Genomic DNA, 15,535 nt, shown 5'->3' on the forward strand with positions numbered 1-15,535 from the left:
AACTGGCTAGCCATAGTTGTTCTAGTAGTTGTTGGTTTGCCTATAGTTCCATGTTAACAATTAACATGGAATAAAGTTAACAAATATATAAATGTAAAGTTTGGAAAGATTTAAAGTAAGAGGAGAGAGGAAATAAAGGGAATTATTAAAGATTGAGTCAAGAAATATTAGGAATAGAACTAGGGAGAATTAGGAAGGTAACATTCCTTCACATGGTCATCTCTCTGCTACTTCCTCATGGGCTTTGAGGAGACAGATAGCCATACTAAAAGAATGTCTAATGCATACCCACATTTCTGTAGTCTCAATAACAGTTTTGTGTAGGAAGTACTCATGTTTAGTTATGGATGTCCTAATGTAATAAGGCAAATAAAATTTAATTGTTAGTTTTAAATTGTTAGTTCTGGCTCATTGAAAGCTCATGGCACCAGTGCAGAAGACCAATATCTCACACTATTGAAAGGTTTATACTCAAAAACTATTCAAAGAAAATTCATGATTTGTTAATAAGCAAATTTGTGAATACAGAGGTTTAAGTGTATTTTTCCTCCTAGAATGGCACCTCTCCCTCCTGAATTTCTTTCAGAAACATATGGGAGCCCTATAGGCATTGTTTATAAAACTGAAAGGTAGAATGTAGTGTATTAACAGAAAAAAAACTATAGATTAGATTTCTATAATTGGATTTTGATATCATTGCTATAAGAGAAATTTGGGTTAATTCAGAATTATTTGAGTGTTTAGAGAACATAGCATCATCTACTATTACATAGTGAATGGACAGAGAGGAAGCTAGCTACTGGGCTGTAAAAACTGATGGCAGACCAGGACTGGCTCTAGGATATATGGGACCTGAGGCTAAGTCTCACTTTTCCTAAGACCATTTTATGGTAATTATACTTCGAAAATAAACTTTTAATGACAATCAGTGTAATTATGATAACAGAAACACTTTTTCAACTCATGAAGAAGGAAGTTTATTTTTGCAAGAAACCAACAGCAGCTTTTCTGTTCTCATTACAGCAGTGAGACCAGGAGCATTATGTGAAAATTAATATTAGAAAATTGGAATACATACACAACATGATACTATTAGAGGGAGTATTAATTTGACTAAATGGACACAGGAATGGCAAAAACCATTTTATTATTATTATTATTATCATCAGCTATACAGTGCAAAGAAGCCCAAGGCTTATGCTGCACCAGCCAAAAAAAATTCCCAAGTATCGAGAGAGAGAGAGAGAGAGAGAGAGAGAGAGAGAGAGAGAGAGAGAGAGAATGGTAGGCCTACAGGAAGGTGAATTTAAGATGTCAGGCAGGCATTAGAGATAAGAGGCCCTACTCTGATTTGGGCCAAAGATCTAGCAGAAAGTAGGTTAGTTAGTGTAGAAAATTATGGATGAAAGGTAAAAGACCTGATTCGTACTATCATAATGAGCTGTGTACATGTGCACATACTAAGTATAACAGATTGATTTGGATCACGATGATGATAAACAGCCTTATAGATATTCATTTAACATCATTCTTTTGGTGGATGATCAGATATCAAAAACCAGCTCGTCTAATGATGAGTTGATACAGAAAATAATGTGTACAGTTGTACAAAGTCAAGAAATGAGAAGTGTATTTTGTAGCTCCTTCTACAATGATATTTGAAGAATGTCCATTATTCATGTTCTTTATTTTTGTTTTCAAGCTAAAATATTTACCTGCAATGTCTTATTCAGTATTGTAAGATTGGTTATAACTTCAATAGTCTGATAACAAAATGCCGTTTTCAATTAAGTAATTCATAGCCACAGTGTCAACCAAATATGCTTTGATTGATACTGTGGCCATGAATTAGGATAAACTAAAAAAATCTATCAATTAATGTAGGATTCTTGATGTAGAAGTTGAGAATTGGCTAATCAACATGGGATATGTTTGTACTTGAGTCTGCACTTAGTGAATGATACATTTGCTTTTTTTTTTTATTTCAGAAATGATGTTATTTAGTATATTGTAATCCAAAAAGCTAATAAACACATTGCAAATGGTAGAAGGAAGGTATGGATTCCCCTTATTAGTATTTCCTTTTTTTTTTTTTTTTTTTTCCAATGTGCTCTTTAAGAAAGAGATCATATTTACTTAGCAACTGTAGTGTTCCCAGTTAATTGCCAAATAATTCTGGCCAGAACCTGGACCTGAGAAAATGAAGCCTTTCTTTGCTAAGAATTTTATAACTGCCACATTTAAAATTAGGTTAAATTGAATTAAAACACTCTTAACTGCATGTTTTTAAAGCAACAGTTTATTGACTATGTATTAAGAAACCCTACTTCCAATGATTTCAGTATGCTGAACTGATTGATTATTTACAGATGTTTCTGAATCCATTTTAGAATTCTGTTATAAAGTATAAAAAAATAAAAAGGAAAACTTACTACAGTTTTGTACTGTACATGCAAAAATAAATTTTAGTTATGACCTACTAATTAAATTCTTTAATTAATCAAAATTTGCTATTCAAGTATTATAATATTTAATTTTTAAACAATTCCAAGGATAAAGCACACCACCAAAGTCATATGGTGAAAATAAATGAAATAAAGTACTGGCTGACCTCGATTGCAATGCGCTCGCGGGACTAATTTGTCCCGCGAGCGCATTGCGCAAAATGGAAACACGTTAATCGAATGTAATAGTCAATAGAAAAAATTATAATTGGCCCTTGACCTTCTGGAATATCTACAAAGAATTTTAAAAATAACTTTTTAAATAATTTTTTAACTGTATATAATGTAAAATATAATGAAAATAATTATGGAATTAAATGTTTATTGCATAAAACAGCGGTTCCCAAACCGTGCGCCGCGGAATATTTTAAATGTTCGAGGGAAACACAGTGATACTCGACATCTGTCGGACACCGCGCGAACTACCAGCTGGAGTAGTTCACAATTTCAACATTTCTTATTAAATTGTATGGACCTAACTGCTAAACAGAACTGTTAGGTATTTCTTTTGGTCGGGGTGCGCCGTGAAAAAATTACTGAGACACTAAGGGTGCTGTGAACCGAGAAAGTTTGGGAACCTCTGACATAAAATACACAATGAAGAAGTTACTGTTGCGGAAATATTTGAACAGTGTTGACTTTCTCTTTTCATCAATCAATTTCCGATAGCCGACAACAATCTTCTCTGAGCCCTGGTGAAATAAATATCGCAGAGAACCTCAAACCTTTTGTTTGAGGTTCTCTGTGATACGAAAGATTTAATCAAGCTCTTTTACCGTTATCTCCTTTGCGGTAGCATTTTTTTCATCTGGCTCATTTAAAAATTTGAATTTTTAAATAAAATTCTGCATTGACTTTATTAGTGGGAGACAAACGAGTAACACGTCTTCTTCCAATGGTTGATGGAATACACAGAGGTGGACAGCAGGCAAATATTTGTTTATTGCCCGTCCAACGCGCGGTAAGTTTAACGCACGATTCAGATCTTTTTCTACTTTCGCATAAAAAAAAAGATCGCGCTAACTGGAAATTTGCATTGTGAAAAGTGGTATAATTTTTTTCAAATAGCAGTAACTGAAACACTCGTTAATTGAACTCGCGTTATGTGAGGCCTGGCTAAAGCAAAAATGAATACGACTGTCTTCAGACAGAAATAAATGGAAATTAAACTCATTAGAAAAGGCAAAAAAGAAAATGGGAATGAGATTAATTTCTAACCTGGAACCCAAAGGTTTCAGGTTAGAAATCTAGTTTTTAAACTTTTTTTTATTTAAAGTGTTAATTAATTTTTCCCTCTCACATTGTGGGTTTCTGGAGCATATGCGTTCAATCCAGAGTGAATAATATTGAGAAATTTGGAATTTTGGAAAAATCTGTGAAAAATCTGAAAATGAAAACTATATACACAAATGCTTTTAAATATTAATTTGTTTCTATTTTGACTTTATCGCTGAACATTATTAAAAAAAAAAAAAAAAGTCATTACTTATTTTTTTTTGCAGTAATATCCTCTATATATGTATTATTTGATTCTGTTTTATCAACTTCTTTAGCTGAATTCCAGAGTGTGCATACTCTGAAAGGGTTAATCTAACCCTTTCATGAGTTTACAAAAGTTCTGTAAATTAGTACAATCCTATATATAAGTCCATTTTCATGCTGTGAAAATCAAGTGGTTATATGCCTTGCAGTCATCAAAAGCCATTGTTGAAAAACCTAATTTGTTGGAGAAAATAAATGGCATTAATAATTAACCATTATGAAATTCATTTTTTTTACTGGGTTTTAGAAGTGCTTTCTGATTTTTAAGAAGCACAGTCATGATTTTAGCATAATAAAGGTACTTTTCTAACTCACAAAAAATGTAGCCCATAATTAATAGGTCCAAAGTTGAATCTATAGGCTGCAATATTTTTTGCTATTGCACAATGTTTTAAATATTTGGATTTATCATTACCCATTTCTGATTTAATTGTCATTAATTAGATTAGATTAATATTATATGGCTGTTATTTGTTTTATTTTTTAAAATTTATTCCAGTTTAACTCCTAGCTTATCTACTGGACCATTACATTGAATCATTACTTCATTTGTTGACAATAAATGATTTCATATACAGGAAACTGTACAATATGGCACCTTACTATCTAGAATTTATTAAGAAGCAACTTGGCACTCATACCAACAATCACATGTCTTTAAAAATCCATGCAAAAAAAAGTGACATTTCTCTTTTAATGCTATTGCTTGTTCAGTAGAACCACCAACCCTCAGTAGCCAGTGAGATTGTTGGACATCCATTGACACAGGAAGCCAGGCCAGAAGTGAGAGCACTGGTGAGGCGAACCTTGTGGTCACCTGGGCTTCTCAGGGAGGTTAGAAAGAAAAAAAAATTGAAGTAATTGGGAAAGTGAAGGAAAAGCTATGGAAATTTGAGGCATTGCCAGGCAAGAGTGAGTAGGGTAATAGAGAGTGGAGACTAGGGAGGGAAAGCCCTGAAGGGTGAAAGATGAAGGAGAAAACAAGAGAGTTCCTCCTATGGGATTGCCAAATCAGTGGTAAATCCTCTGTTGGAGAATCAATGCTAGTAGTAGTAGAGGGTGAGTCCTGAAGTCTGAGTGGGTCTGGAATGTATGATGACAGGGTTGAGATCTTCCTAGGTGCACATTCACAGAAGTGCAGTAGTCAGTGAGATTGACAAGAGTGAGAGGTAGTTGATCAGTCCTTGAGGTCAATTGTACAGCAGAGATTAGCAGAGTAGATATCTGGTAATGAAAGGCCATTTTAAGTGGTCTTGTGTGAGATGAATAGGGATTGCAGGAATTGTTATTTTGCTGTGGTGCTCAGGCTGGATGATGGGCAGTTAGCTGCTTTGTGATATTCTGTTATGTTAGGGAACAATGTAGTGCAAAAGTGGTTTGTGCAAAGGCAGAGAGAAAGACATACTTAGGTTTCTTCTGAATGAAGAGGTACTCTTGGCCTCAGGGGGAGGGATCTGATACTGTCTACCACAGTGGATTCTGGCACTTGATGTAGTGAGCAATTGTCAAGAACACTAGTCCAATTTTCTGGAAAGCCACAGGATCAGAGACAATTGTCCACAAGTCTCATGCTATGCAATTTTTCATTCACAGAACCATCTCCAACTAGAAGAAAAGTTGTATAGAGCCTTGTGAAAACCAGGAAAGTACATAGGAAGGTCATGCTGTCTGGTAGGAATTGCTTAGTGGCCTGGCCCTTGTCAGTTTTATCCCATCTTTGTTGCCATTGTGCTTGAAGTTTGCTATTTCTTCGCATTGTATTCTGACACTCCCTGCAGGATTAATAGTGGTATTGGTAAAGAAGATCTGGATTCCTTTGGGAAAGCAATAAAGCAAACTGCAGTGCAGTAACTCCAAATCAGAGGGAAGAGCCCCATTAAGGACCCGAAGAGCCAGGGTGAGAACAGTGTGGCAGTTCGGTAACTACTACAAGTAATATGCTGCATTTGAGAGCATACAGTTCCCCCCCCCCCCAATTCAGTGTTGGTGGTGCAGTAAAATCAAATGGCTGCACCATAAGTTACTATGGATATAAAAATTGTTTTATGATTGATGTGTAGAGTTCTGCTTCTCTGGATCCCAGTCAGTTCTGGTAACCCTATGGAAAAGAAAGAAATTTCTTAATTTTATTCATGAGATAAGTAAGATTAGGTAAAATTGAGCCTTCACTATTGAGAGTGATATCCAGGTATTTAAGTGTGGATATTAATTGTGTAGGTACGTCTGCAGTGTGGATGGTAGGAGACCTCCGAGCACTGAGGGAGCCTTTTAACAGCATTTCTTTGTCTTATCCATGGAGATGGAAAGTTTTTGAACTTGAGATCAGGAGTGGAGGGATTGAAGAGCTGAATTAGTACTTGTTTCTAGGGCTGCTCTGGTGTTAGCACCAATAAGTAAATCCAGGTTGTCCACAAAGGCCACTGTGTTGTGGACATGAAGATCCACAGTGAGAAACTCGTAGAGAGTAATGTTCCAGAAGAATGGCCCCAACATGAAGCCTTGCAGACACCTACAAAGAACATCTTTAGAAATAGTATTGAACCTAGTGTGGATGATGGCCATTTTGTGACTTAGGTAACTTTGGAAGTGCTTGAAGAAGTTGAGAGGAAAGCTAGCAACAGGGATTCATGAGAACTGTGGCGTGTATGTATGTTCGTGTTTGCTTGGCCTCTAGTTCATGTGGCTAAACAAACATAATCATCCAATAGGGATAGCCATCATATTGATGTCTCTGCTTTAACTAAAAATAAACAAGTATAACTCAAGCTATAAAATTAAATACAGTTGATTACAGACATTGATCATTGTGTGAAAAGCAGCTAGATTGTGTACGTGTAGTTTTTTGATAAATTTACATGGTCATCTGTAGATTGAATAATTCTTTGGTAAATATCAGTTATTCTGAAATATTTTTAGTTCAGCATGGATCAGATGTGCAACTAACACCAGCAGTGTAATTTTCTTGCTTCTCAGCCTTAAATAGCTGTCCCAGTTGCAAGAATGTTGTTGTTCAAAAATTGGTGCAGTCATCCAAGCAGTTGATTTGTTTATATACTGGACAAATGGATGCCTCTTTCCCCCCCATAGTTACATGGGGGGGAAGAGGCATCATAGCAACCAATAATGTGAGCACATATGTGTGCAAAATTTTAATTTGCTTATTAGGATTTTTGTTTTTAAAAAATTGGATTTAATTAATGTCTAACTATAATAACCAGTAAGCCTGTTAAGTGATGCCTACAAATTAAAATTAAAATGATGTTTTATGCTATTTTTTTAATAACATTCATTATCTTTTTTTGACAGTTTTAAAAGTGAATGCTGATGGATTTCTCGATATTATTAATGAAAAGCAGTTATTGTTTGATTTTTGTGTGTGCAACCCACCCTTTTTTGAAAAGAAGCCAGCAGTGAGAAGTTCAGTTCAACAAACGTCTTACACTCTACCAGAATCCAAAAATCTGGGAACTGAAAATGAAAAACTAGTAGAAGGAGGAGAAATAGAATTTGTTAAAAGAATTATACATAAAAGCTGTCAGCTGAAGCATAAAATTAAGTGAGAGAAAGTTGATTTTTAGTTAATAATATGTTATATTCTGGAAATGAATACAGGGCTCGGATTGGATACTGGAATACTGTTCTGATTCATGGTATGTGGCATTATTAATGTATGTGGTAATTGCTTTAGCACATGCAGGATATGTTTTCCTGACAAGTCTTCCATTTCGAGCCCTGAATGAATATTTTTTAATAATTTATTAATTTTTTCTATATAAAATTAAGTGATGTTGATGTTAATAATAATGTTCATACTGTGAGTAAAAATTTTAAAATGAAATTTATAATTGTAGTACATTGTTCTTTAACTTTAGTATTAGTTGAGGCATATGATGCAAGAAAGCAAGCTTATACAGCATTGGCAAAAAAAAACCAAAAAAAACCCTTCCCATTTCACCCATCCGGTCACTACAAATGATTGTCTAGTTCAGCCTTAAATTTATTTAAGCTGTCAACTTCCACAACAACAGATGGAAGTCTGTTCCAGCAATCAACTACCTGCTCGCTAAAGGGAAACTTCCGCACATCTATTCTATGGATGTCTTTCCTCAATTTGAATCTCTTCTCCCTCAGGTTCTTAATCTGAGCAAGCAGAAGTATCCAGTCAGCATTAAGCCTGCTCAAACCATTCAAGACCTTATTTATACACCTCAGTCAGATCACCTTGCAGGTGCCTAGTCTCCAGATGCTGCAACTTGCAGAACTTAAGCCTTTCTTCATAAGTGCACTCTTTTGTTCCTCTCACCAATTTTTTTGCCCTTCTCTGTACTTGTTTTAGCAACTTTTGCATCCAGTTCCTTTGTGACCATATCATAGTATCAAACTTTACCTACCCGGCTAGCTAGGTGGGTAAAGTTTGATACTACGGGCTTGAATCCTCGGGCTTGAATATTACAATGGTGCCATACTGTCCGGTTGGACCTCATGGCCACGATACATGAAGGAAGCAGGAAAAAACTTGTTCCTTTATGTATTGCTTACATCATACAATAAAAAAATCAAATTGATCAGACAAGACTTCCCCTTAACAAACCCATGCTGTGTCTGAGATTTTACTGCAGTCTTTAAGTTCACCGTTGGTATCCTGTATCACCTCTTTAACCAGTGACTCCATTAGTTTCCACGGAACAGAAGTTAAACTAACAGGTCTATAATTATTTGTCAGCCTTAGAACCCCCTTTGTGAATTGGGGATACATTTGCACATCTCCAGTCCATGGGGACCTCTCCTGACTAAGGATTTTCTCATAATTATGGCTAAGGTTTTGCTTACTTCCCTTGCTGCTTCCTTCATTATAACTGGATAGATTCCATCTGCCCCAGGTGTCTTTTATGTTTAACTTCAACAATTTTCCTCCAATTCTCTCAGTTATCACAAAATCACTTAGCTCCCTGTTAGAGTTTGATAAACTTCTGGCATTCCCCTCCTTGAATAACTCCTCATGCACGAATGTAGATGCAAAATACTCATTTAGTTTATCGGCTACTTGAGCAGGATCATCAATAGTCGAACCATCTATGTTAAGTTAACTAATCTGATTCATCCCCTTCCTTCCAGATTTTACATAAGTAAAGAACTCTTTGCTGTTTTTCTTTGCGTCCTTTGCCAAAGATTTCTTGTAATCTGCCTTCGCCTGCCTAACCACCTTTGTGATTTGATTAGCGACTAGCTTATATCTGCCATAGGCTTCTGTCACCTGATAATTTATATGCATCCCACATTTTTCTTCTCTGTTACAAGTCTCATTAATTCATCCGACATCCATTTAGGCCTGAACTTTGAACACTATTTCTTAGTTGGTATGAAAAGTGTAGTAACTTCCAAGATTAAGTCCCTGTAGGCTTCCCATTTAGAATTCACTGTTGGTAACATCATCAGTTGATCCCACTGTATGGAATTTAAAAACTGTCTGAGACCATTGTAGTCATCTTTATGAAAACAAAAACCCTTCCCTTTACCCTTTATGTAGTTACATCTTTAAGTAATTCACATATCAGTACCCTTAGATCACTGTCACCTAGTGGTTCCTTTATCTGCAAATTCTTAATGCATGAATAATCCCTGCTGATAATCAGATCAAGTGTATTACCCCCTCTGGCTGCCCCTTGAACATGTTGCTGTAGAAAACAATCCTCCAATAAATCCACAAAAGTCTTGCTAGCGTGTGAGTGACCAACCCACAAGTTCCAGTCAATATCTGGAAAGTTAAAATCCCCCATTACAAGACATTCTGATTTACTGGCCCATTCTATTTCTCTGCACAACTGTTCAATGTACTCATCTCCAGTCCATGGGGACCTCCCCTGACTCTAAGGATTTTCTCATAATTTTGTAATAAATTTTCTCATTTATGTAACACCAAACAGACTCAACATTGCACTGTCCGCCCATGTCAACTGGATGCACTTCTTTAGATTTTGTTTCTTAACTAACAACATAACCCTTCCTCCCTTCCTATCCTGTCTCCTTTCTGTACACATTTTACTCCCCCAAATTCCAATTCTGCACTGCTTATATCTCTGTGTGACTCCATGTCTCTGATATCCCAATAATATTTAGGATCAAATTCATCAATTTTTTTTACTATACTTCTAGCATTAGTGTACATACAAGTATACATGCACTTGTTCTTACTCTTAGTTACCTTAACACAGCCCATGTATTTACTTGTTCCATGATGACTCCCAGCAGCTCTTGAAGTCCTCAGCAACTTGCTCTGTAGGCTGCTGCTCATACAATAGAAGCAGTGCAAGAATCACTTTCACTTCTGCCTGTGGCTACCATTAATCTTTGTGTGTGAACCCCCTCAATCTAGCATTTTTCAGTCCACCTAACACTGCTTCAATAGCATCAGCAAATATTTTTGCACCCTTTCTATTTAAGTGTATCCCATCCCTGTAGAAGCAGTCTCTCCTGTTAGCAAGCACAGAACACTCTGAAAAAAATTTTACCCCGTGAGCCTTGCACAATCTCTCCAGGTCCGAATTGATTGACAAGGCTCTTGTCATATACTCCCTCCTATCATGTCTGCAGAATTGCAGACACTTTCAAATTTAATCTTAACTCACGACTTTTTTCCAGCATTGACCTATACTTGTTAATTAAATCTGCAGATCTCTTACTCTTAGGGTCATTAGTGCCAACGTGTACAACAATTTGGTTCCCTTAAAAGTTGATATTTGCCCTACAACGTCATCAACTTTTGCCCCTGACAGACATACTTTGGCCCTGTTCCACCTATCTTTCTTGCATAATATATTCCCCGTCTCCCTGACAATAGTCACCGACAATAACTACTTCCTGTGGGACCAGCGCATTCTGCCTTGGAGATTGCCACAATGTTGCCTGATGTACAGGAATAAGCTCTGGCATTGAGTTGGGCAGCTGAGAACTTGATGGGCCCCCTCATATTAATTTTTTTCGACGGCATTTACCCTACATAAACTCTCATAGACGCCCATCAGAATGCTGAGTTGGTGCCTAATTTCTTCACAGTCTCTGCACCTAGTACACACAAAGACATCCTCCTTGACTAGATCATGTCCTATTCTAGACAGGTCTGCAAACATTTCACATTTCTCACATTGTTTTAAACTGTGATGCATTGGAGAATCACCCCCTTCGGTTCTCCCGCGAGCCACAACTCTCTGGCTATTCTGTGAATGCTGCTTTGCTGCTCTAATCTGGGTCATGATTCCATTTAATTATAATTTAATTAACAATGAACTTTAATAAGATTAAAAAAATTTACTGATTAATTGATAATACTATACTAATCTAACAGATTTCTAATACAGTGCGACGTTTTTCGCTATCTAGTTTTACGTTAAACCTTACGCTATTCCGTATCGTATAACAATGGGTTGTTATACGATACGATAAAGGTTGTTTTTACAGGCTACATTTTCATTTCTTTGGATAAATCAATCATTGTTTAAACATAAACTAATTAGCTAACTAATTTCATTGTTGAGAACATAACCCCTATTTTTAACTTTGTGTATGGGAATTAAATTCCCGCTTTACGAGTTTTCACTTTACGAGCGCAAGCTAAGAACAAATTAACTCGTAAAGTCGGGAACTGCCTGTATATGATGAGAGCCTTGTCGATCAGAGATGGTGCAAGGCTCATGGGGTAGAATTTTTCTCAGCATGGTCTGTGCTTGTTAAAGGGGGACACTGCTTCTACAGGTATGTGATACACTTAAATAGAAAGGGATGCTGATTGCTGATGCTATCAAAAGCAGTATTAGGTGGGTCAGAAAACTGATAGTTTGGGGGGGGAATACATGGACTGACTGGTTAACAGTAGCCGCTGGCAGAGATGAAAGTGATTCTTGCACTGCTTCTATTGGAATGAGCAGAAGCCAGGAAAACAAGTTGCTAGGGGTCTCAGAGACTGCTGGGCAACCATGGAACAAGTAAATACATGGACTGTGTTAGGATTGCTAGGAATAAGAACAGGTGCATGTATACTTGCCTGTACACCAGTGCTAGGAGTTTAGCAAATAAATTTGATGAATTTGACCAACATCTGCTTTTGATGTTGGTCAAAACATCAAAGGCAGATGTTGAGATATCAGAGACATGGTGTCACACAGATATAAGGAATTCAGAATTGGAATTTGGGGAGTTCAATGTGTACAGGAAGGATAGGAGGGGTTATTCTGTTAGTTAAGAAACACATTCAGATTGTCTTATAATGGGGGATTTTAACTTCCCAGATTTTGACTGGGACTTCTGGGTTCGTCACTCACACACTAGGAAGGCTTTTTTGCATTTACTGAATGATTGTTTTCTACAGCAGCATATTTGACAGGCAACCAGAAAGAGTAATACTCTTAATCTGATTATCAGTAGTGATTCTTCATGCATTAAGAATCTGCAGATAAAGGAACCACTAGGTGGCAGCGATCACAGTAAGCTGTTGTGGGATTTACTCAAAGATGTAACTACCGTCAGGGTTAAAGGGAAGGAGTTTTGCTTTCATAAAGGTGGGACCAACTGATGACGTTACCAACAGCAAATTCTAAATGGGAAGCATTCAAGTAATCTTGCAAGCTACTAGGCTTTTTGTCCAAACTAAGAAATACTGTTCAAGGATTAGGCCTAAATGGATGTACTAATGAGACTATGGCAGAGAAGAAAAATGCATGGGATGCATATAAATTATAGGTGACACAGAAGCCTATGGTAGATATAAGCTTGTGCGTAATCAAGTCACAAAGGAAGTTAGGCAGGTGAAGGCAGATTACAAGAAATTTTTGGCAAAGGATGCAAAGGAAAACAGCAAAGAGTTCTTTACTAATGTTAACTCCAAAAGGAAGGGGATAAATCAGATTGGTCCACTTGATATTGATGATTTGATTGTTGATGATTCAGTTGAGGTAGCTGACAAACTGAATGAACATTTTGCCTCTACATTCGCACATGAGGCGTAGCCAACCGGGCTAGGCGGGAGGGTAAAATGCCTGCCTGGCAACCCGAAGGTTACGGGTTCGAATCCTGCCTCGGCCTCCGATCAGAGTAGAAATGCAAAAACTTTGGGAGGTGCAATATGGCCACAGAAGCCGATGTGCCAACAACTAACAAAAAAAAACAAAAAAACATTAGTTATTCGGGTAGGACAATATTTGATTTTGTAATAACTGAAATAAAATTGGAGGAGACATTGTTGAAATGAAACATAAGAAAGGCACCTGGGGTGGATGGGATCCAGTACTTTTTTTTTTTATGGTACAGCGTACCGGAACCTTTATTAACAGTGACGTGTGACATTTGGATGCAGTGCACTTTGAAATTTGTAATATTCTGTAAATTTTTTTCACATGTTTATCTACTATTCAAATAAGCTTAAAATTATTTAACTTGGTCCTTGAGGTTGTCACAGACATTCTCTCAGATATGCCAGACAAGCTGTACTTGCTACCTGGAAGTCTAAAATGCTGATGGAACTGATATTCAGGTGACACTCAAGTCAAGTGGACCAAATTTCGGCGAAGTCCGGACGGTCTGTAACAGCCAAATCCTCTGCTAGCACCTTCACGATGGTGGGACTGTTAGTAATCCTGGGTATAACCTCCATGCACAAGTACATGGTGAGTGACCACCCAGGTGTGAACCAATGTAAGCAGGGGTCGAGGTGTGGCGCCCACACCACATGGAGGAATGCCTCTCTATGTTACTCCTCTATGTTACCAGGCATTACTAGGTGGTAGATGACTCACCAACCTGTGCAATACCACCCCTTTGCTTATTGGAGGCTTGAAGTGATGGAACCCATGTTTAGTCTCTAGTGCTAAGTTCCACTCAACCCTTCCCTATCTCTTCCATCATGCAGTATGAATGACGACTTTTAAGGTTATGATGAACATCGTGGCGAGATCCAATATTCCTTACATTTCAAGGGTACAGGTCTAAAACGGTGTTCGCAGGCCGGCCGCTAGTTAGTACACCAGACCGAAGCTATCGGTAACTGTCTAGGAGGCTTCCAGATCAGCTAGTGTATAATCTTGCTACCTCTACTCTGCCAGATAGTGACTGCAGGGAGTCCAAGTAGTGTGTATGCGGGGAGCATTGTCGTACGTTATGTCAAGGATCTGGGTATATTCTTACCATGTGTACGCCCTATCCAAAAATTTCATTACTTCATACAGCATGTCCCACCCACTTTTTCTTACTATTGAATACACCATGAATTGTCAAACTAATAGTGTAAGCTTATCTGCGAAAAGATCTAAACATCCCAAGCGCTTCCTAATTCATTTCACAAATATATGTGGTCTCAATTCTAATCTCAACGATGTCCATTTCCACTTGCAGTCTGCCAAACCCAATGTACTTTTTCTAACAGTATCTCAGTTATCGGTTGATTCAACTACTGCTCATCTCAGTTGCACAAATTATTTGCTGTATGGTTCCTTTCGCTTCAAAGGTGGTACTTGTACATATGTCCGTTCTGATGTTCTGTGTCAGAGACTTGGCAATTTGGAATCTCCTCTCTTTGATCGTCTCTGGCTTAAAATCTCTCTACCTCATTGTGTCAAATTCATCTGTTGTCTCTACCGTTCTCCCAACTCCACTAAACACTTGGAGCTCTTTGACTTCCTCTCTTTGCAACTTGACTTCCTCCAGTCCAACTTTCCTAACTGTGAGATAATTTTCCTTGGTGATTTTAATGTTCACAACTCCAGCTGGCTTCCGTTTTCTAGTCACACCGACCCAGCTGGTCGAGATGCTGAGGCTTTTGCAATTACTAATGACCTTGCACAGATTGTTCATTTACCTACAATAATACCGGACAATCCTAATCCTACAGCCAATACACTTGATCTTTTTCTCACAAACAACCCTTCTAAGTACACGGTCAAAGTGAGAGGTACTTTAGGCTCTTCAGATCACAACTTGGTGATTATCTCTTCTCGAATGCAACCTTTATCTCTTCCCAGCCTTGGCTATTAGCTTTATCTCTTCCCAACCTTGCTTTAGCTATTCCCAACCTTGTGTTGTTTAGCATTACAAGAATGAAAAATGGGATGACCTGCGAGACTTCTTTTCTTCTTTTCCTTGGTGGGATTACTGTTTCAAAACTTCTGATGTCAACATTTGCTCAGATCGTGTCAGTGAAATTATTCTTGCAGGAATGGAATCCTTTATCCCACTCTCCACTTTAAAATCTCGTTCTTTATCTAAACCTTGGTTTTCCAATAAATGTGCTCAGGCTGTTCAAGAGAAGAATGTTGCATATCGTAATTGGCTTGTTTCTGATTCTTCAGTTTCATTTTCTGCCACACCAAAGCTCGCAACAATTGTAAAGCAGTTATTAATCAGTCCAAACTAGAGTTTGAACAGGCTAAGAGTAGAAAACTTGCTTCTTGCCTTAATGGTAGCCGAGCATTCTGGTCTCTTGCCAAAGCTATTGGCCGCAACTT

General features: G+C 37.5%; 1 protein-coding gene across 1 annotated transcript in view; it reads left to right on the forward strand.

The window, feature by feature from the left end:
• Positions 1-15,535, forward strand: part of LOC150081839 (U6 small nuclear RNA (adenine-(43)-N(6))-methyltransferase) — a 142,144-nt gene that overhangs the window by 36,626 nt on the left and 89,983 nt on the right. The window contains exon 3 of the mRNA XM_090380339.1: positions 7,353-7,602. Within this exon, the coding sequence (XP_090236465.1) occupies positions 7,353-7,602 (250 nt within the window). The remainder of the gene's footprint in view (positions 1-7,352; positions 7,603-15,535) is intronic.

The sequence above is a fragment of the Mastigoproctus giganteus genome, chromosome 8 (assembly GCF_048544385.1).
Source record: "Mastigoproctus giganteus isolate SK-2022 chromosome 8, ASM4854438v1, whole genome shotgun sequence".
NCBI lineage: Eukaryota > Metazoa > Arthropoda > Arachnida > Uropygi > Thelyphonidae > Mastigoproctus > Mastigoproctus giganteus.